This window comes from Protopterus annectens, chromosome 6.part1 (genome assembly GCF_019279795.1).
Source record: "Protopterus annectens isolate FY-2018-M chromosome 6.part1, PAN1.0, whole genome shotgun sequence".
In the NCBI taxonomy this organism is placed as follows: Eukaryota; Metazoa; Chordata; order Ceratodontiformes; family Protopteridae; genus Protopterus; species Protopterus annectens.
This window is the reverse complement of record NC_056738.1, coordinates 464,402,510-464,426,297: the sequence shown is the minus strand read 5'-3', so window position 1 is coordinate 464,426,297 and position 23,788 is coordinate 464,402,510. Positions and strand designations below refer to the sequence as shown.

The window sequence follows — 23,788 nt, the reverse complement described above, 5'->3', positions numbered from 1 at the left end:
AATGAAGAGCAATCTTTCCCCCCAAAGGGGCGGCTAAAAGGTAAGTGCTTGATAATTTTAAAAGGAAGTCATTGAGACTGTTTACCATAGGGGAGTTTTGTTATTTCCAGATTTGGAAGTGGAGGCCCCCCATTGCTTAGTTCTGAGAGTCTCCTGGGACTGAAACCTGGTGCTTTTGGAATGTCTGGGTTTGGCTTGAGAGGGTCTGGAAGGAGCTGGAAAAGACCAATTCTTAGTAGGCCAGTGCCTACTAAATCTTTTAGGTTGCACTTGTAAGAAATCTTTAACAGTTTGCATAGATTTAGCTTTATCTTCCATCTTTTTTAGAACTTCTTCAGCCTTATTGCCAAACAGACGGTCCTGATTTAAAGGAGTATTCAACAATTTCGCTTTAACATGATCAGGCAAAGATTGCTCCTTAAGCCAAGCATGCCTTCTAAGCACAGACCCAGTAACAGCAGCCCTGCAGGAGGCCTCTAAAGAATCAAAACCACATTGTAAAGTATGTTTTCCCACTTGTTCAATGCAATGCAATAAATCCTGTAAATCTTTATTTTCCACACAGTCAGGAAACAACATCATTTTCTGTTTAAGCAGTCCAATAATATGCTAATATTTTAACATATGAAATTGTCAGTTTAAAGCCCTGATTACCAAGGTTGCAGAAGTATAAACCTTCTTACCCTATCTATCCAGCGCCCTGGAGTCTCTATCAGAAGGGTAGGATTTTTAGCAGTTGAAGCCTTAATGCCCTTGGGCCCCTGAGAAATGGTTTCTGGATCTGCAACAGGATTTTTTTAAAGGAAATTGTGGGACTCAGGAACTCTGTAGTATCTGTCAGGTTTACTAGGAGCCAGAGGTAGGGAATCAAGAGCCATACTGGATTCCGAAAACACATCATCAACAATGTCTAGCACAGGAGGTATAGCCAAGGGCCTATACTGAGGTAGAAGAAGGAAATCCCTAAGCCTCTTTTTTGAATCAGAAAATTCCTGACTTTCCCAGTGGAAATGCTCCCTTAAGGTATGTAAAGTTTCCCCAAAAGAAAAATCCTCAGGAGGGGAAGCAGAGGGAATGGAATCTTCTGCATCAGAATCCTCATAAGTAGGTATGGACAAATCCAGGTCATTAGAAGAATCAGAAAAAATAGAAACCTGATCAGAAGATTCATAATCAAGCTCAGCCCTAAGGCCTCTTAGAGGGTGTGGGTTGACTACCCCTGGTTAGAGTAATTAGATCTTCAGCCATTTTGATAATTTGTTTTTTTAGGCATAGGGGCCTGAACATGTGGCCTGGACGTCGGTTTTTTAGACACAGATCGAGATTTAGGCCTTAGTAATGAAGGTGGAGTCGATTTAATATGCAAGTCTGTAGGCCTGAATACACCCTCAGAAGCCAATGCCTGCACAGCGGCTCTGGACCCATCCAAGGTAGAGACATCTGCGGGTTCCATAGGTGAAGCCTCTCGCGGCATACTGGACTCTGAATGGGTCTCAGTAGAGGCCTGTGAATCAGAAGTAGCAGGTATCATGGGCTGCGAAAGCACCTCACTGAGTACCAGTGAAATGGCGACTGGCTTAGGAGAAGCATAGTCGGCAGTTTTGGACCTCGGCGGCCTGTCTCTGTCTTTATCTTTGCATTTTTTTTGGAATTCAGGTAGTCGGATGGCTAACTGATGACATTTCTGGATAATTAAACAGAGAACAGAAATATTTAGAGGCAAAAATGTACCAACGGCGAATAGTGTAATGATTAAATAAAGCACAAAACCGACAGCAAGGTACATCATGGTCTGGGCCTAGGCAAGGAATACAGTACAAATGAAAATCTTTGTGAGGTATTTGCTTTCCACAAGTAATGCAAATTATTAACTTTTACTGACATCGGTAAGGAGCAAGAAAAAGTTTCCCCAGTGGGGTACTTAGCTTTAAGTTGAAGACTTCAGTTCTGAAACTCGAAAACGAAAATTTCAGGAGTCGGCCGACCGGCACTTCTGCTTCGGGCACTGCACGGCAAGAAAGACTGATGTAATGGCGTCGGATGCATGTTTTACACCCCTGACAACCTGATGTCATGGAAGAAGGGACAGCAACCGACGCAGGACCCAATACTTTGTTAATCAGGCCGACTGAGGGCAATCTGCCAGCAGATTACCCAAATGTAATGACTGCAACAGTGAAACATGAACATCATCAAGGTTTTCCAAATCTCCTTGTAATGTGATTAGGACCTGAGAAAATATGAGGTGACTCTGAATCTGAAACTAGAAGCAATTCTGGTAAGTCAGAAGGATGGCAACAAGAAGATAAGGAACTTTCGTCTACTTTGCAAGAACCATTTTGACTTTCTGCAACAGATGAAACAGCATCAAAAGTGTTCTGAATCTTCTGTGATGAGTTCTATAAATGAAAGCAGGTATCTCTATTTTCTGTTATCTATGAAGAAGAAAAGCACTAGCAAGATGCCAACTTGGCTCAAAAACTGTAAACCTCTTCCTAAAGATAGGTTCCTGTTGATTGGTATCTAGACAAGGAAAACTGTGGGAAGGAAGAAAATTGTCCACTACAACTAAATACCATCCTTGTACATGTTTGATACAATGAGCCATGACCACTCACCTGGAAAAATGGAAGATGGTCTTGAAAGACCTCAAAGATCAAGCTGACGCTGTAGCTTGGGAGGAGGGAGACTCATCTTACAAGTGGGAAACTGAACAGTAAGATGATGATGTACCTGATACTACCATGTGATTTGGACCCAAAAATAGCTTTAAAAAGCTGCTTTTCTTTATAACATCTCCTTTCGGGATGAGTGATCATCAAGTGTTTGGGCTTACATACTGAACAGAAGTGGCCTTTGACCTTTCCATCTGAGGTAACATGGGACCGCATTAACATGCATCCTAGCACTCTGTAAGGTCCTATGGACTTCCAAAACAGACATGGGGCATAGTAATACAAGTCTAAAAAATCACCTCTGCAAAAGCAGATGCACTGGTCTGTGTGCCCACTATGTCAAGCATATAACTGAATCACTACATATGAGCACCCACATGGTCAATCCACACAATTATATAGGTTATTGAAAAGGTGGCCATCAGTTCAACATCAGAGCAGCTTCAAGTTTTCAGCCAGCCTAAGGAGGTAGAAGACATCCTGTCCAGGTGCTCCAATGGGCCAACTGATGGACACTGCTGTCAACAACACTTGTATATAATTTTTTCTTTAGTACCGATTACTATGTCCCTCCCCATCAGAATTAGATAGACTGGTTTTGATGAGAAACCTCTTACCAGTTTCTGGGTTTGATACTATTGGTTGTGCAAGAACAACCTTAAGTGGCTACTGTCTTGTTTTGCACAAAAGTGCTAATATCTGTGGCCCCATGGTGCAGAAGAATAAAGCCCTTACTAAACCTCAGATGACACAGGTTTGATTATTGGCACAGATGGTGAAGCGGCCACCAGAGGAAGATGGGAGTGAGTATTCAATGCTGACCTGCGCATCCTGTGGGAGGAAGGCAACCTAGGCTCACTAAAATAAGCAACTTGCATGTCTGGCTAGCTCCATGCTGCATAAGCAGTGAATTGTTTACTTGGGAGGTTGTATACGTGTGAAAGTGCTCATACGTCTTTTCAATTTACAGCTTCACACCATTTAAGTAAATATTGGTATTTGTTAGAATTTTCTTCCCCAGACATAAAATTGTATTATCTTCGATTAACATTCTACAGGTTTTACATTGTTTCAAGAAATCACTTTCTATCATAGCTGAATAATAAAAGTAATCCACATTGTCCATGTTAAGTCTAGTAGAACACCAGTGTACTTTTAAGGATGATGTTAGCATTAGTTTTCTCTGTGCAGCTGACCATCAGTTGCCACCAGCACCTCTCCTTGCTCAAGCGAGTCCCTTACCTCAACCAAACCAATAGCCAGGGTCAGTGAAGAGCTCCAAGATGCTGGTGCAGCATCATACTGATGCCAGAGAGAGTGTCCTAACCACCACCAGCCTGTAGCAACATCTCCACAAGGCTGCTTTTGGGATGGGCATGTATTCTTCTGCACACGTGCAACCTCCTCAAGCATCACATCTCTTGCAGAGTGCACCTCCAAAGGTACTTACTTAATGCTATTACTTCGGTGAGCCTGGGCAACATCACTCCTCCCCGAATGTTTCAGACAGCATCAGCGACTCACTACCATCCTCTGTGTTAGGTGGTCGGAGGTGGCTACCAATATTTAACATCACTTGCTATACTGTTTTTTCTTGTCTTGGGAGTTTTTGAATTGCTGAATGGGTTTGAGAATAGTTTCAGCTGGGGATCTAAATTTTCTAGCAGTGATATAAGATGACTTTAGTTTACCAAAAGAAATGAGCAAATGCTATTAACACCAATGGCACAAAGCACTTATATTCAGTATGTTCATTTCAATATCAAGTTAAAGAACATTTTGGGTTTTGTTCTGTCAAATCCAGATCTAAAAATATACAAGTTATTCTCATCTCAACCAGTAAGGACAGTTGAACTAAGTACATACAAGACAATTAAAAAAAAATTCAAGCAGCTTACATTATAAAGCTAATTATGAAGCCTCAAAACAGTACCTGGTAACCTGGAACAGAACTCTTTGATCTAGCAGCTAAATAAAGCTGGGAAAATGAATTCTAAGGCTGAAAATGCAATCTTTCAGAAATGTTCCCACCTCATACACAACTTCAAACATAACTAAAGCAAATGTTCCATATAGTGGAACCAAGAATTTGAAGCAATTTCTAAAAGGAAGCAATATCACTGTAGAACTTCAAAGATGTATTATACAGTAACAAACAGAGATATGTAAACCACTTTCTGATATATATTTTTTATTTATTTTACATTTGTTTACCAGGGACGTCCGACTGGACAGAGCTGTCCGTTTTCAGCAGAGACCTGGAGAGAAAAGCTCCAGAAACAATTACTAACGTACTATACACAAGATATTTGCATAAGATATTTACATGAGCATTGTGGTTTACACATACAGTTATCAAATATAGCAGATAACATATGACTGCATAAGATATTTACATAAGGATAGTGGTTTAGACATACAATTAAAAGTATAGCTGGTAATAACGTGATTGTTATTCATACAATATGTTTAGTAGAGATAATCTTAAAGATGTAATAAAGATAAGAGAAGAAAGAAAAAACTAAAAACACTAGTCAGTATATATATATATATATATATATATATATATATATATATATATATAAATAATGACTAGTGTTTTTAGTTTTTTTCTTTCTTCTCTTATCTTTATTACATATATATATATATATATATGTGTGTGTGTGTGTGTGTGTGTATATGGCAGAAGTTAGAAAGACTAAAAAAGTAAAAAACTGGTTTGTCTACACAAACAGAGAATAATGTTTTTTTTTTTCAAATGTACTAGAAATTATACTGATAACTTAAAACTGGGGTACAACACTGAAGGTCAGCAATAAACTTATCCATAATATTGCAACAACAGTGGTTGTTCTAGTTGGGCAAGCACCAGTGTCTCATTTTTATTTCAATACCCTGCATTTTTATTTTAATTATTGGCATGTGATCTGAATTAGTTATTAGATGTGTATCAAAGCTTTCAATTAAATGCAGATGCTCATGTGAAATACAGGTTCTGTCTATTCTAGCCCAGTTTTCGTATCTTAGGGGAATAATATGTTAATTCACTCCAAACTCCTACTACTGAATTCATATCTTCCATGTCAAATACTTTCATAAATTTCTTCAAAAATATACTTTCTTTTGTTATATTTGCCCTTCTGGGTCCCCCAGATACATCATCACTGCTGCAAATCAAATTCCAGTCCTCACCTATAAGTAATATTCCCTGCTGAAAACTGATAATTTTTCCCAGAATTTTCTTAAGCTCCATTACAGCAGTTTTAGGTGGAATACAAATACATGCCAGTGTAATCCCCCTTCTCTTTGCCAGTAGCCCCTTAGTACTACAAGTCTACCATTATCATCTCTTTTAACCTCTTCTATCACTATTGGTGCTCCTCTTGCACTTAATTTATGTACTCCCCTTTTCCTTTGTACCAAATATTCTTCTGAATAACCATTCTAAAAACCTTTATCAAATTCACACGCTCAATTCTTTCCAAAAGTGTCTCCTGTTGCATAGCTATTTGCACTCTACATTTTAATACACTTCACTATTCTGTTTTGTATATATCTGTGAGATCATTTAGATTTAAAGATAATAAAGAAAGTGTTCTCATTATGTTGAAAAGTTATTATTCCCACCTATGTATAACAGCTTTTTTTAAAGGTCTAGTTCCAGGATTTGTGTTACATACACTGTTTGGCAGGTTGGTCTTTTATATAGTTTATATAGTTGTTTCTTGTCATATCCATTTGAACCTATGTCACGTCTTACAAAACATTTTGTTTTAGTAAAAGCCCTAAACAAAAAAAAAAAAAACAGAACACTCATAAAACATATTAACATAGCAACACACAAAACAATGTACATCTTCAAATATCAAAGTTTAACCCTCCTAATAGGAACAATAGTCTTAGACTGACAGCCACACTCACATACTTGGATTAACGTTTAAGGAAGGTTATCCATGCTAAGATGAATTGTACAGCCTGTACTTCTATCAAGTGCTGTCTGTTTTTGTGTTATCTTTATTCCTCTCCCAGATTGGAAAAAAACACTTGAATGCTTTCAGAAAAATGAATCTCCTAGCCATAGAAATAAAGTCACTGAAAGAAAGTAGTATTCTGTTTTTATTGCTCCTTATCAGATTGTCTCCATGGAGACATAGGAAACAGATACACAGTTGCCTCTACAAGCACTCATTTATTTGCTAGAGGAAATTTTTTTATTATATTCAGCGTTCTTTATTTGCTTCCTGTCAAAACTTGTTACTAGATCAAGCCAAGAGCCGTAATCCAGTCATTCCTCTATGCAAGAGTAAAAAAAAAGTACATCAAGTTTTCTTGTTTCATGCTCTTTTGACTAGACTTTTTTTTTACACTGTAGTGGCCACATTTCTTAAACGTTAACAAGGAGAAAGAAAGATAACATGCAGATTGTCATTCATTATAAAAATACTATCAAGAACAAAATTTTGTTTTATTTAGAGTAAAGTCTTTCCTTCCTCTGCTCCTTTCCTAAACATTCTTCCAAACATTGAAGACATGAAGTAACGCATATGCTTTGGAGTCCCCTACAAGTTTAATAAAGTAAAAAAAAGTCCAATATTTCCAGTTTTTCTTGTTCTGTCATGTTTCATAAATATAACTAATGCTCTGCAATCCCACATTTATTTGTCAATTTCTGAGTTGCTGGTTTTCTTCCAGTTTCCTCCATCTCCCAAATCCAGTCTCTGCTTCATTTCCAACATACTCTTGGTACTTCTAGTCAACTCTTGTGCTTTTTTTGCTCTCTCAAGCATTTCCTTTGAAACAGTGGAAAATGTTTCACCATCACAGTCTCTCTATGGGCTTTATTACCAGAATAACAAGAAGAATCTCCTTCTGTTTCATAGCTCACTTTTTGTGGGACAAACTTTTGTATTTCATCCTTAGCATTGTAGTAAATGATAGTTTAATAAAGTTTTTTTGTTAAAAAAGGCAGGAATTAAATAATTTATGTAATATTGCTTAGGTTATTTGATATAAAGCAATATATGTGCAGTATAATGTTTGATATGTTAATATAGTGTGATTACTTTTATATGAATACATATTTGCCTATGTTGCAAGTGATAATTCAGTAAAGGTGTTTGAAAAAAAAACATCTAATTTTACAGAATTGGAATTGCCTAGACATGGTAAGGCCTTGCTGTGACTAATTATGACTGCCAGAAAAGTAATTACTAGAAAATGGAAATCAAAATCTAAGCCAACTATATCAGAAGTAGTGAATGTAGTTTGTTTGTGTCTTTCGGCTTTTCCCGGTTAAGGGTAGTGAATGTAGTAACAGAGCTAAAACAACTGGAAATTAGATCTTTAGAAAAGGGTAGGAGCAAACTACAAATGAAAAAAATGTGAATTGTGGGAACAATACATATAGGGGAGGAATGAGATTTAAAAGAAGGCAGTACTTAAATGAGCTGAGTACATTTCACTTATTTTTTTCCTGTAGGCTGCTGGACATCATGTCTTGCACCAAAGCTGAAGTTTTCACTGTTTTTGCTTAACAGCTGCAAACTTCTTTCCAGTCAGTGTTTACTGCTCACCTTTTCTGGTTGATTTTCTTTCAGGTAATCTGAATTTCTTTTTTGTTGGCATCCAGGCAGTGCAATTACTAACCAGTTACTGAAATTTACCCAAAAATGCAAGTTTACTGGCGGTCTTTGCTGAGTTTCTAAAAAAAAAAAAAAAACAACCAGGAAAGTTTCTGTTTTCACACTGATTGGGAGAGCTAAAGCACTTACTCAGTCAGCAGCCATCTTGGAAGTCAGGGTATGAGCATTTATTCTTAAAATTTTGTGACATTATTTTTTTTTTCCATAGAAAATTTTCTTGGGGAATATGAAAAGTCTAACTCATTGAATCTTTATGTGATAAAAGCATTTAAGAGGGAAACAACAGAGAAGATTCATGTAAGTTTTGAACAGAGGTAGAGAGAGAGAGACTTTGAAAGGACATTTGAAGGTTTTATGTAAAGTAGTAGTAGACACTGCAAACATTTATGACGAAAGGGGTTCATGGACTGGTGGCTGAGATTGTAATATTGTGTTAAAAATAGAAAGAAAAAATATGCATATACCAAACATGATAAATATGGAGGGGAATAGGGGTGTTGTAAAACACTGGGGACAACCCAATTTTTTTTGTGTGGAAAAGAACATTTGATAAGGAATTGTGACAAAAGAAAATGTTATATTTGTTGGGAAATGGGACATAATGCAAAAAAATGTGAATTGAAGTGGACATTTATGGTTTCTACTGCAAAAATGAAAATAAGAATAAGGAAAACTAAAAAGAAGAAAATCAACAAAGAAGAAATTTTAACAGTAGTAGAAATAGAAAAAATAGATAAGAAAAAAATAAGAGAGCCTATCAAAGAAGGTTCTGAAATAAGTGATGAAGACATAAAACTGGGAGGTAGTAAAAGGGGAAAAAGAATTCTATTGGTAATAGAGCAAAAGACAGAAAAAGAAAATTTAAAGTGATACGTACAAAAGAAAAGAAATTAAACGGAAGAAAAATAATATATACAGCTAAAGACTGGGGGGCTTGGTATTAATGGTTAAGGTGTTTGACTCACAGATACAAGGTACGGTATTTGATTCTTACCTTTAGGAAAGAAATTGGTTAGGCTTAGAATGCCCTATTAAGAAAGCTAGCCTAGTAATTAGTGATGAACTTATGAAACCATGAATCTAAGGAAAAATGAAGCATGAACATTTTTAGAGTGCTTTCTGTAAATGTGAACAATATTAAGAATATAGTAAGAAAAATAGGAATATTGGAGTGGTGTAATACATCTGATGTTAATTTAACTATATTACAAGATACTATGGGGAGGAAAGATGATGTGGAATTTGGAAAATGAGAGATTTTCTGGAACAGCCATATTCTATAGAGATATACTAAGGATATTAGTTACAACTTTAGCAAAAATGGGAATATTAACCACTGTAGATTTAAAATGGAAATAGCAAGTATATAGAATTATAACATTATATGCTTATGCTAACTGTAAAGAAAGGGAATGCTTATTTCATCCAATTTTAGACTATGTAATAATAAATACGAATGGACGACCCCAGTGGTGCAGCAGTTAGCGTTGTCACCTCACAGCAAGAGGCTCTCCGGTACGATCTTCGGCTGGGGTGTCCTCTGTGTGGAATCTGCATGTCCTCCCTGTGGTCATGTGGGTTTCCTCCGGGTGCTCCAATTTCCTCCCACATCCCCAAAGACATGCTGCAAGTGGATTGGACACGCTAAAATTGGCCCTAGGAGTGAGTGCGTGCGTGCCTTCTGTGGAAGGTTGGGCACCAGGCTGCCAACTCAACACTGTAAAAACTTCACTGCCAATCATGAGCGGACAAGGTGATCTGCTGTGGTGACCCCTAACCGGGAAAAGCCGAGAGAGAGAGTAGTGATAAATATGAATACTATAATAAGACAAGACTGTGATTTAAGAGGCAAGTGTAAAAAGAAAGGAAATGATACAAGAAAAATGTTAGAAGTTGTAAGATGTGACAAGTTAAAATGCTGGGGCAAATTCATGGACTTACAAAAGGGGATATGTATAGAACTGAAATGGATCATTTTATAGTATCAGAAGGTTTAGTTACAGGAGAGGGGGAGGTACTTGAAAGTATTTTCTGATCATCTTGCAATATGGCTAGAGTTAAAGGAAAACAAGGAATATATAAAATAGGCAAATGAATAAAATAAAAAGGATAAATGAAAAAGCATGGAATGATGGAAAGAGACAAGTAACAGTTCTGGAAGGATCATATTACTTATTAGAACCATTTTATAAAAAATGGTCTGAATGGTGGATATTTAAGGAAAAATACAAAAAATGCTTTTTACAGTGACAATATGATGTGCAAAAAGTAGAGAAAGAAAAGTATAAAAGAACATACAACTAATCATTGGAAAATTTAGAACATGATAGAAAGTACTTTGACAAAGAAAATGAATTATATGAAAAATTAAAAAAAATGTAAGAACTGTTATTTAAGCAAAGATATTTATTACAAGGAAAAAAGAGAAGTATTGAGTTACTTAAGCAGATGAGAGAAATTAAAAATGTAAAAGGAGAACTAGAAAGAACTCAGGAAAAAATTATGAACAGTCTAGTTCAATATGCAAAAGAAATATTTAAAGAAAAAAAGAATGTAGTGAAAAAAACATGGAAAGTAAAGTTAACAGAAAAAGAGAAGTGTTGGAAAAGGAGATTTCTTTAAATGTGCTAGATAAAGTATTAGGACAGGTTAATATAGACTTGGCTGCAGGACCAGATGGAGCATGGCATATGAAATGTATCAAAATTTACAGGATTGGCAAAAACAAAATGTTTTTAAAGATTTTGAATGAATGGTTAAATGGAGGCTTTATATATAAAGAATACTTAAATTCACATGGAAGGAAGACAGAGGACAATTAAAAAAAATGGAGACCAACAGTATTTAATTATAATAATTATAGCATCTTTATGAAAATCATACAAAAGAGATTTCAAACTAAAAAAAATATTATGGAAGATAGCATATATTGTATAAAGAGAAAGGGCTGCCAATCATTTTTTATGATAGTTAGAGAAATTGTGGATGATATTTTTAACAGAAAAGTAAAAATCATGATAGGAGACCTTAATAAGGCATTTGACACAAACTGTACATAAAAATCTTACGGGTAATAATGAAAGAATATAAGTGAAAAATGTAAGAAATTATTTATGTCAGCGTACAGTAATATTAAACTTATAATACTTGTAAATGGCTGGTTAAGCCAAGATGTACATATGAAGAGTGGTGTAAGACAGGGATGTCCAGTGAGTTGTATACGCTTTACATTAGTTATGAATGTGACAGTATGTGAAATCAATTGCAGAATGAAGGAGGCAGGGTATAGTAACATCTGAAGGGTTAAGAATTATAGATGCAAGTGTATTTCAATTGGGAAAAACAACAGAAGAAATAAAACAAACCTGTCTTTTTTGCAAACATGAATTATCATTCAGGAAAAAAGGCTTATTTGATACCTTCAGTACTGATGGGAAAAATAGCATACTTAGCAATTGTACTTATGTTGCCAACAGTATTTTAAAAAGGAATTATTGCAGATATTTTTGTTCATTTATTTGGGGTTGTAGAGTAAACCCAGTAAAGAGAGGAGTTTTGTATGTAAATAAAGAGAAAGGAGGTTTAGGGTTAATTAACCAGTGGTATATGCTGCATCATTAAATTTGCACAAAGTGCTAAAGTGGCTGTGAAGAGTGGGTGAAGATAGATGAAGGCTGCCAGCCTAGCCAGATAGAATTGTGCAGATAATTCTATCATTTGTAAATATGAATGTTGAACTACAGACTTGTTTTCGTAAATGAAAAAATATGCTGTGAAATGTTGAACTTAAAACAATGTAGTAACATTGTCCTCTGCTGTAAAGAAAGGTAAGACAAGCATTTCTTGGTTGTCCTTTGAAGTTCAAATTATTTCATGACTGTCTTTGATGTTTACAATTCTGCTCCGGCCAGGCTAGATGAAGGCATCCTACCTATTGTTTTAACTTGAGGAATAATTACTAGAGTTTACATGTGGGATGTCTTTTATTGATGTAGTTTCCTGCAGCTGCAAGATAACAAAAGAATGTAGTATTTGTCAGCCAGGGGACCCCAGGGAAGTGTAAAATGATGTAATGGGAATCAGGACTGAAATTAGCAATTTAAACAGAGAGAATCAGAAGGCATGAAGCATTTTTGTCTTGATCATCCAACTCACAGCACTGTCTTGCTCATATACAAGTTATCTTAGACTTGTGTTTTCTTTTAGAAATAGCTAGGGACTAGAAAGATTAGACTAAGTGTTTTTCTGTGATGTCAGAACTTTACTACTGATTTCTTTTAAGTATTTCTGTGTGATCTCTGAACTCTTGACTAGCACTGTCTGTGTAGTAGAAAGTATTGTATTGTGGTTTTAATTATTTATTACTAAATATTTTAAGACCTTTTAACTGGGGCTGATTTTGTAGAGATAATTTAAGCTCTAGAGTACATTGCATATTTATAGAGTTTACTGTCCAAGTCATTCCAAATGAGCTTTGACTGTTTAGTCACACTTACCAATTGGATAATAATATTGTACAGTAATAACTGGACACTCTTTAAGGGCCTTTGAGTAGCTGATAATTATTAGTGGGTGGTGGCAGATGGTACTACAGTATAGTCTGGGAAAAGGGGGCACAGCTGGAGAACCTGTACCAGACACTTCTGTGTGGTTGTATAAACTCTTCTCAAAGCATGTGTGTGTGTTTGTGTCACCTACTTGGGCAGGGACACAAAGCACTGGTTGGACAGAGAGGGTGCTAAGAGGTTTTAGCTTGCCCACTAGGCTGAAATGTGGAGCCTATAGCTGTGCCAGTGGGGAGTCTTATTGGGGACCTGGAGAGCAAGGGAGTGACCAGCCCTGGACTGACTGTGATCTCTCTGTGTTCTTAAGGGAAATTGCACTTTGCTGTGTGTATTTGTTATCCTTTCCTCATATACGAGACGCACTCTCTGGTGTTGGTGAAGAGGACTAAGGCTCCTTGATTGCTGGGCCAGGGCACGGGCGTCACAGCGGCTAAAATGAAAAAAGATGACAGATTAGTAGTAAAACTGTACAAATATAAGTATGATAAATTTTAGAGTATGGTAAAAAAGAGTAAAATAGAAAAATAGTGTATAAATGAGGAAATAAAATATTACCAAGAAAATATATTTTTGTGGAAAATAAAAACTGATGATACAGAAAAATATAGAAAAGTATGGTACAAAAATTTAATGATAAAACACTACTGTGTAAAACCATGGGAAAATCTAACAGATGAAAAATTTAAAGCTATAAAAATAAGCAGCAAATGGTGTAATCAGGAAGTAGAATGTCAAGACTTTGTGGAGAATGGTAATAGATAAAATGTCAGTAATAGGAAATATACCATATAAAAATAAAAGTGACATAATACGTTTACATTGTCAAGAAGAAGAAACTACAGAACATACATTTATGAAATGCAACAGAGAGTGCTAATCTATGAACCTATGAAAAAAAGTTATGGAGAAAACTATGTAAAGCAGATTTTTTGAGATATAAAAGACATGGATAAAGTAAACATGAATATGATTAAATATGGACAATATAAAAATAGAAGTAAACAATATGCTAAAAGAATACATAAGTTATTTTATGTTATATGGGTTATAGGGAATGAAAGAATAAAAGAAATTATGGGGTCCTAGCATGTAACTCGTGAGACATTTCCCTGCGAGCTACAACGCTGAAACCAGAAAGCTGCAGCAGCACTTTGCAGTAGAGCAGTACAGCTCAAAAGCACAATTGCTGCAGTTGTACACTGTGAAAAGAAATGTAGTACATTGTGGCAGTCCCTACGGACAGCTACCCGGCTGTATACTAACAGAGACAGCAGCTATAGAAGAGTTACACATTCTTTATTTTCATTCAAGTGAATGCTTTTCAGCCTTACTGCTTTATGGCAAAGTGCTGCTGCCCACTGGTTTCAGCAATGTAGCTTGCAGGGAAATGTCTCACGAGCTACACATTGGAACTCAAAATTATATTCAATGGTAAATAGGTTTTAGCAACAATATTAAATTAAATCAGATGGCTATGGAAAAAAGGAGTGGGGGTCTAACAGGGATGAAAATTCAGTATGCTTGTGTAAACAGAAGATTTATATACACATCTATTTGTATAGTTGTAAATATGTAAATAAGAGTTATTTTTATATATAAAAGGACCCCTACTCTTTTCAACAGATGTTGTGGGATCTTCTATATCCATATGAGCTACCAACAACTCAAGCAGATGGGGCCTTGGTTTAACATTTGAAATGAAAGATAACACATTCAGGAGTGCATCACCCCCCCTTCTGCTGCACCATATTATCAGTAATCGATCTATTGGTATATGAATAAGACCACAGCCTTTTGCACTAAAGACGAGTGTGCTACCTGTTGCGCCACTGACACTGCATTGTCAGTACAGAAATCAGCAGCAGAAAAAAAACCTTGTGAGTCTCAAATGTTAGAAATGCTCTCCTACTGCGAATATTATGGCATGCAACTGTGCAGAAAGACAGTGCCAAATGTGGAAGATGCTCTCCATCTCACACAAAAACAGGAGGGTTAAAAGGTCTGTTATGCATTCGGCTTTTCCCGGTTAGGGGACGCCACAGCGGATCACCTGTTCGCTCATGATTGGCAGTGGAGTTTTATGGTGTCAAGTTGCCAGCCCGGCGCCCAACCTTCCACAGAAGGCACACACACGCACACACTCACACCTAGGGCCAATTTAGTGTGTCCAATCCAACCACTTACGTCTTCACTAAAGGTCTTTACAAACACACGGCTGGCAAACAAAGGTGTATATATATATATATATATATATATATATATATATATATATATATATATATTTTTTTTTTTTTGGCTAAACAGTAGACTCTTCCTCACTAGATAAACAGTGAGGACAGCCAAAGCCCTATCAAGTCTGCTTCCATGGCCAAAATCCTGGCACAAAATAAACAGGCTTCATAAGTGATAAAAATGACACAGACACTCAAACCACTAATCAGATAGTATGCTTCTTTGAGTCAACATATGTCTTTTATACAAGCAAAAATAGCCAATACAGAAGCCACTTCTTTCATGATTGGTCAACTTAGCAAACATGGTGATCACACAGAGTCATTGCAAAACACCCTACCTTAAACTTCAAAAAGCCAGGGAAAAAATATACCAAGCCCACAATTAAAGAACATGCTTGATATGGCTTAGGGTATTTTAACAAACACCCTAGGTTAAACTATGTCTGTTATCAAATACAATAGGATGGTAATACATAAAAAAATGCACGAGAAAGATGATGATAATATGGTGAAAATGCATCTTACTACTATGACCACTGTATCAAAACTATTAGTCTTTGCTGCAAGCATTTATAATTTGGGCAGAATATAAAGCTACAATTTCAAAGGCTGTATGGGTCCCAGCTAACCCCTTAGAAAACCACTGACGCAAAAACTTCTACAGTACTAGATACACAATCCAGCTTGTATCCGGTAAACAATGAGTGGAGACCTACTTACTTTTCCCAGAAATAAGCAGCAGACACACATGAAATAACGCATAATAACTAAAGTTGCAACACTGCTGGTGGAATGAACCATGATAGGGTCTTAAAGGGATTTACCCACAGAGTCATAAAAATAAAGGAGACAGATACAAATGAAAAAGTCTATATATCCAAGGCAGTGCCCAACTTAACCTAAGGAAAGGAAAGGAACATGTATGATGTCATAACTCTGCTGACTTGGATAGGCAGGTAAAAAGATGCCTGCTTGGATCCTTTAAGCTGAAGCTACTGGAAGGAAGCACAATCTTTTTATCAAAACCCATCATCTGCCATGACTCTAAGGAAGATTCAAAGGAGACAATGTACCCATCATTCCCTCTTAGGCTACACCCCCCCCCCTTGTACAAACCTTAGCCTCTGTCATATATATTAAGGGGAATACCCATATAACATCCTCCCACCCTGGGAATAGCTCACCCCCATCACTCCCTGTTGCTCCATCAGACATCCCAGACTTTAATCAAACTCAAGTTGCCTGGGGTATAGTCATGGCTTTATCCCTCTAAGGCACTGGAGCACTTTAATAACAAGAAAAGCTATAAAGAAAATAACAGAGTGAACATACCAAAGAAAAAAGCCTGGAAATCAGTGAAATAACTCTTTGGTGCTGGGAGAAGTGCATAGGTGAAAGTCATTCTGATTACAGATGATAAAAGACCACACTATTTCTACTCAGCCACTGCAATGAAGACTCAAGGTACGTCAGCAGAAGCCGGGCAAATGTGGACTCTCTGAATAACACTAAGATCTTATGATTTAGTCCCTCCTGTCTGTGACTCAGCTAATGACAGACTTGGGGGGGGGGGTACACCAATCACTGTTAAGAATGGAACTAGTGTACTGCCACTTTCAAATGCTATGCCCCAATAATATGTGGTGAAGAGATAGGCAGGGGAAGGGAATACTTCCAGTTTCAGCTTCATACACAAATGCAAACACAACATGTACTATTCAAAATAAATCTTTTGGTCTTGACCAACTCCATGTCTAATTTTCGGACAGGTTATGTGCAGCACTCACAAGGGTAATTACAAAGGATATCTGTGAATGAAAACCAGCCTCATATGAAAAATAAAAAAAATTATTACATTTTTGTGGCAGGCAAACCCCAACATGAAAATCTGTACTCCTCCACATCTGTATAATTTAAGTTCAGTAACTCTGAGATTTGTGCATCTAAGAGAAAAGAGAAGTCTCCATGGTAACAATCTCAATCTTAAGTGGCAAACATTTTGGAATCTTAAATTAGTGATCACACATAAAAAGGACTAATCACCAGTATGTTGATTACAACAGCAGCACACATCTTGGCCTGTACTTATGAAATACAATGGCACAACAGTATGGTTAATTTTCTTTATCACAGTGCATGAATAGTAGATTAAGAGAGCTAAATGGAGAAGATGGCTATGCACTGGTTCAAGAATTTTCACAATAGAGTTATTATTTTGTACTTTCTGAGAGAACAGTTGGTTGGTGGGTTCATAGCATAAGAACTGAATGTGTGTGTGTGTGTGTGTGTGTGTGTGTGTGTGTGTGTGTATAAATGTACACATGCACACACACACATACAAACACAGTTCTGAACAGTGTTAACAGATACAAGTATGTACACTAATACTAACACAACTACAAATCCAATGTAGACATAAGCAGTAGGGATTATTTTAAAACTGCATTAAAATATTTTTTCTAGAACTTAATATATCCTCATGATTTAAAATATCTTTCAGCTTACGTTCTATGTTTGCAAGTCAGCATTGCTTCTGCTATTGGCAGCTGGTGGGATACACTGGCTCCAGAAATATACTGTGTAAGACGACCAACTACATCAACACATTCTGAAACAAAGGAAGCAATTAGTATTTCAAAACTCTGTCAAATAAAGATACCAGTAATAACTAAACAAAGATCAATAACTCAATATGCTGTACATAAAATAAATTGCAAAAGAAATATTAAACGTATGAACTGATTTGCACACAGTCTTATGGGTACAAAGCATCTAAAACTTGCATAAAGCAGGTTTACCGAAAATAATCATAATTCATTGCTACATACGATATCAACTATTAATGTGACTGTTTATTTACCTGTAGGAGGCTCTGCTTTGCTGAAGAAGTCTCTCCAGGCAGAGTCCATAAACAAACTGCTGTATCGTGTGTCCACTAAGCCAACATACTTCGCAACAGGGTTCGAACCTGTCAAAAAAGGAATAGGACCATCATATCCACCTCCTATAATTCCACTTCCCACTGTCTCTTTACATTCTCTTCCAGCCAACATAAATTTCACAAATCAATGCTACTAAACACAGAAATGTAAACTGAAAGTCACAATTTATATTACTGGAATGTCTTTCACAAGCAGCTTTTGATTTGGATTTGCATGAACGCTGTCTTAAACCAGGACATGCATCACCAGGGTAAAGCTGTCCTCTGTACATTATGTATTACAAAGGTCCCTGGACACCTCAGTGACTCTAAACAAGGTGACCCTGTATATGACTGACTAGATAAATAGCATGTTGCTAATCTAAAAAGGGAAAAGGACAGCCTCTTTTGGCCTGTGTGAAAAGGGTCAACAGCCGAGTAACGATTCAGTAAAGTAGTAAAATAAGTTTGACAAGTAGGAGAAGAAAAATAAGACCTCTGAGGAAAGCTGGGATAGCAAGAGAATAGACAATAAAGACATACTGGGAAGTTCAGCATCTTTTACATTACCTTTGACTTAAACTAGACTAAAAACTGTTCTGTAAAAATCAAGAATCAAACTCAGTCAACCCCTTACTAAAAGTGATCAGATAGCAATGGCAAAAGATCAGATAAAGATACCTTAATTTTTCCATATCACATTTTTAATTTTAAAGTAGCATAAACCAGTAGCGTGCAATCATTTTTGAGCAGAGTGACATGCACTGGCTACTCTTGTAAAACGTTAAAGTGCCAGCAGCGAATTTGTTAGTATGGGGGTGAGGGTGGGATAGCTATAATGCTTAGATATATAAATATAAATTAAATAGACTGATTGCATTTGTCATTACAGTCAATAAACCTTCTGAAGTCAGAGAGTAATCCTGACAGAAAAATAAAACTAAGGCTATAACTTCATGACCAAAATATTTCTCTCGGCTAGTCACCAATAGAGTGAACTGAGAAGCAAAATTTGCTTGAGTGGCCCTCCACACCACCATATACCAACTCCAAGATCACACTACAGTGGGGAAAAGGGTAAATTCCCCGATCCTCACTGTACCACTATCTCCATTAAAAAGCTTTAAGTTTTCAGAAACTCCACCATATGGTCTCGACCATATGAATTTCAGGTTTCTGAAAACTCGATCTTCTGATAGGGACCCCAATTTTTATGCAAGCCATGCACATTACGCCTGAAATAATTATACTTCTCTATACATGTAAAAGTGAAAATGGTTGATGTATAAGCCAAATAATGTTTATATAGTGCATTACAAGGATTTTTGCATCTAATGTCACTAATATGCTCCATTATTCTAAGTTTAAAGGGTATAGAGGTTTGTCCACTGTACAAAGCAAGGTAGAAGCAGCTTGTCAATTATATTATCCAAGAAGTGGTGCAAGTAATATGGGAATGAATGTTAAAAGACCTGTTACTGTTTTTAGTAGATGGTGATACAACTTTATTTACTTTGTTGCATAAGCTGTATATATTACATGGGAAGCATCCATGAGTAGTAGCTATGGTATCAAATAAGGGAGAAAAATATTTATGCCTCCCTAAGATCTGTCCCAAATTCCTTCCTTCCTCTGCAATATGCAAATCCAGTTGCAGAGTGCAAAATAGAGCCCAAAAAATATATGCATAACATATCAAAACAATTGGGCAACTGACTTGAGTATGTAAGTGTTTTTGCCACACATAGTCAAAAGGCAAGGCTGTGAAGAAGTTATATTCAACAGGAAGTGGTTTGTGCTTACAAATTAACAGATCTTGTCTTTGTATGTTATCATCCTGCTGCTTGGTCTATTGTAGTAAGATCACACCCCCGTGTATAAATCCATGTTCCAATTCTTTTGAAAAATGACTAAAGTCCTCTTCAGTAGAGCATATATGTTTCATCTGCATAAACTGAGACTTGGGCATGTTTCTGATCAAACGTGCTGGGTGACAACTAGAGCATGAAACAAGAGAATTCCTGGAAAAAGTGTTTCTACAGACTGATGGTGCTGTGGTGCCAATTATTCCAGTCACATATTATATGTGGCACCAATATCTGGATTATGTCTGGATGCTTTAGTCATGGACCAGCTGACAATTTATTTCATATATTAAATGTACTACATTTTGTTTATAACACAAGCTGAATGGTTTACTATAGGATTTTTGGATGTTATTGTGACTAGATTGATTAATGTCACCATAGGAACATCAATCTACAAAAAACAGTTTTCCAAGAATTCTCTTCTTTCAGTATCCAGTTGTCAGTCTCCATATATGGTCAGAAACATATCCAAGTCTGCGGATGAGACATATGTGCTGAGAAAGACAACTGCTGTCATTTTTCAAAAGATTTGGTAAGTGGATTAATACACGGGGGGATATGATCTTACTAAATAAACCAAACGGGAGGTCAATAACATGCAAAGACATGATTTGTTCATTTACAGGCACAAACCACTTCCTGTCGAACATACTTTATAATCTAAAACGAAAACTGTCCTTGAACCAAATAAGGAATCAGATGCAAAAACCAGAGAATACAAGAAAAAGAAAAATAATCTGGTTCCACACAGCAGTGAAAATCAATATGTCCTTTATTGTAGTAGGTAAGCGCTTTCTCGGAATAACATCCACTTCATCAGACCAGGTTGGCAGCCTCCCTGACCAGTTTTCGTCTTGTCTTTTCATCAGTTTTGAAGGGGACGTCCAGTTCTTTGCAACGTCACTGTTGTCCCATATTTTCTCCACTTTTTGATAACTGCCTTCACTGTGTTCCATGGTATATCCAGTGCTGTGGAAATGTTTTTGTACCCTTCTCCTGACTGATGCCTTTCAACAATGAGATCCTTTTGATGCTTAGTAAGCTCTCTGTGAATCATGGCTTTTGCTGTAGCAGGCAACTGAGTAAATGTCAGGAAAATCCTACTAGGACAGTTGAACTTTATTTGGGGTTAATCAGAGTCTCTTTAATTGATGGCAGGTGTGTACCCAAGAAGACTGAATGCTGTAATTAAACCAAAAGGTGCTTCAATAAAGTATTAATTTAAGAGTGTGCACACACAAAGTATGCAACCGTTTTTCATTTTTTTAATATTTTTTCCCCTAACAGATTTGTTTGTTTTTCAATTGAATTGTACAGGTTATAGGTCACAATAAAGGTGGGAAAAGTTTTGAAATGATTTATTGTAGTCTCATTTTTTTATATCACAAAACCTGGCATTTTAACAGGGGTGTGTTAACTTTTTATATCCACTGTACAGTTTATTCTATGTTGCATGAATTTTGAATGTATACTTTTACTGCCTGTAATTATCAGAATTTCCACTAGATGGCAACATTATCATTTTTTTCATTGACGGCAAGCCATTTCATCATTTTACTTACTTATTTTAATTACTTGTCATATTTATAGGTTTATACTCGACTAACTTCCATCAACGTTTTTACAAGCCTACCCATGCAGTCCAACCCAGTTTTGTCCCAGAGTTCCTTGGATGCCTACATAGTGGGGTATGTTAATGAAGAGATATCTAAGGGTATTGTGGGAGGGGTATGGTAGTAGGGGATTAACTTGTTTACTGTTAACCTCTGTCCATCAGGTACACAGGTGCCAGCATGGGGGGGGGGGGGATTTGTGATTTCCCATCCAATGATCAAGGTTTCTTCTGCACAGGGTCAGGGATGGATCTTATTCCATAGTATGGGGATCCTTTGAGACACATATCAGCCCCTCCAGCAGGTTCTATTTATGTCACAAACAAAGTTTGGGTTCTTGGATCTAGTGTTCCTGGTGCGGTTTTGTCTTGTGGATAAGCAAGAGATCCATTACAGCTGGATCTGAGGATGCTTATATATTAGGCACAGATTGCCTCTCAGTAACCCATAGGAGACTGAGTACAGAGATAGGGCTTTAAAGTGATCTGTGTAGGACAGAGTATTCATACCTTGGATTCTCCTAGTGAGGAACCTTTGAGGGCATTCCAACTGTTGCAAGTACCTGGCTAGGTACATGCATAAGGAGGTATTGTATTCAATGATGGGTCTGATAAGAGCTGAGCAGAGTGGTACTATTACTTCCTTGGACCTGGATGCCACATCCTTTGCTTATGAGTTGGGTGACATAGAATGACTTTGTTACTATCCTGGCTGCGTGTTGCTTGAATGCCCGATTACGATCTACACGTTTCTAGATCCAAAACTATCAATTCTTTGGGATGTTTTTTCGATGAAGAAATTAGCTTGGGTGGAAGACCTCTCAGCGGTCACTACATAAATTTATTTGCAATGAGTTTTAATCCATGGCTTTTGCAAAAATCATTTGTTTGTAATAGACCCTCATGTAGGGTGTTGGTATTGTGGGGTGTGGTCTATGACAGCTCCAAATTTAAAGTCATCTGTGAACTTGGTGAGCCAGAGGCCTTTTATATTAGTCTCAACTTATGAGAAGTAGATGCCAAAACAGGAGCAGGCCCAACAAGGAGCCCTGGTAACCGGGAAAGTCCAATTGAGCCAATGGCTTACTTTCAATGGAGGCACAGGGATATATTAATATACAAGAGGAGAAAAGCCCTGCAACAGATTATTTTGTAATGAGTTGGGGAGAAAGGATCCACAAAAACACATACAAAAATAGTTTACAGTAGCTAATAAGAAATTATATACAACGGGAGAAAATCTGCACAACAGATAAAAAGTACAGTTTTGTACCTACCATAAATGTAGATGTTTGAGTGTATACACTGCTGCAGTCATTACACTTGGGTTATACTGCCGTCAGGTGGTTCCCCAGTCGGCCTGAGTTTCAGTGTCTTTATCCGGCGTCGGTTGCTGTCGCCTCCTCCCTGACGTCAGTGCGCCAGGGGTATAAAAGATGCAGCCAATGCCATTTTCTTCAGTTTTTCTTGCCCCAGATGTCAGGTGCCCCCAAATAGGTAGGCAATTCAAATTGCTAATAAAACATACATAAGAAAAGCAAACAATAGGTGGTAAAGGGTAGAAGACATAGGTACGTACCAGCAAGTAAGAGGGGAAGGAGGGAGGGTAACCTGGACTGCAGCAGTGTTTACACTCAAACATCTACATTTATGGTAGGTACAAAACTGTACTATGTTCATCGTGTTACACTGCTGCAGTCATTACACTTGGGTAGAATCCCAAAGCTGAGGTAGGGTGGCTGCTTCTATAAGGCATTAGGGGTGGCTATAAGGCCCTGCAGCATTGCAGTGGCGAAGCCAGCTCTGAATTTAGAGTATAGAGGCAGATGGTAATGCTTGGTGAAGGTATGTACAGAACTCCAAGTTGCTGCTTTCAAAATATCCTTGGTACGTACTCCACTGAGATAGGCAGTTGAAGTGGCTGTTGCCCTGGTGGAGTGAGATCTAATGCTGCTAGGTACAGGTTTCCCATGGTGTGTATAGCAAAAACGTATACAATGTCCTATCCACTTTGAAATAGTCTGTTTTGAAATGGCTTTTCCCTGTGCTCCTGCAGCATATGCTACCAATAATTGCTCAGATTTTCTGAAAGCTTTGGTTTTGTCCAAGTAGAAGCGTAACTGCCTGTGAATGTCCAAAGAATGCAGTAGTCTCTCCCCTTTATTCTGTGGTTTTGGGAAAAAAAAGTTGGCAAGTGAATAGTTTGGTTTAGAGCCACACTGGATACCACCTTTGGCATAAACGTAGGGTTAGTTCTTAAAGACACCCTGGC

At 37.1% G+C, this 23,788-nt stretch overlaps 1 protein-coding gene across 1 annotated transcript in view; it reads right to left on the bottom strand.

Moving 5' to 3' along the window:
• PACS1 (phosphofurin acidic cluster sorting protein 1) overlaps positions 1 to 23,788 on the bottom strand; it is a gene marked incomplete in the record, with an annotated part of 1,397,033 nt that overhangs the window by 384,596 nt on the left and 988,649 nt on the right. Inside the window, 2 exon segments of the mRNA XM_044075887.1 lie at positions 17,622 to 17,724; positions 17,977 to 18,084. Of these exon segments, the coding sequence (XP_043931822.1) occupies positions 17,622 to 17,724; positions 17,977 to 18,084 (211 nt within the window).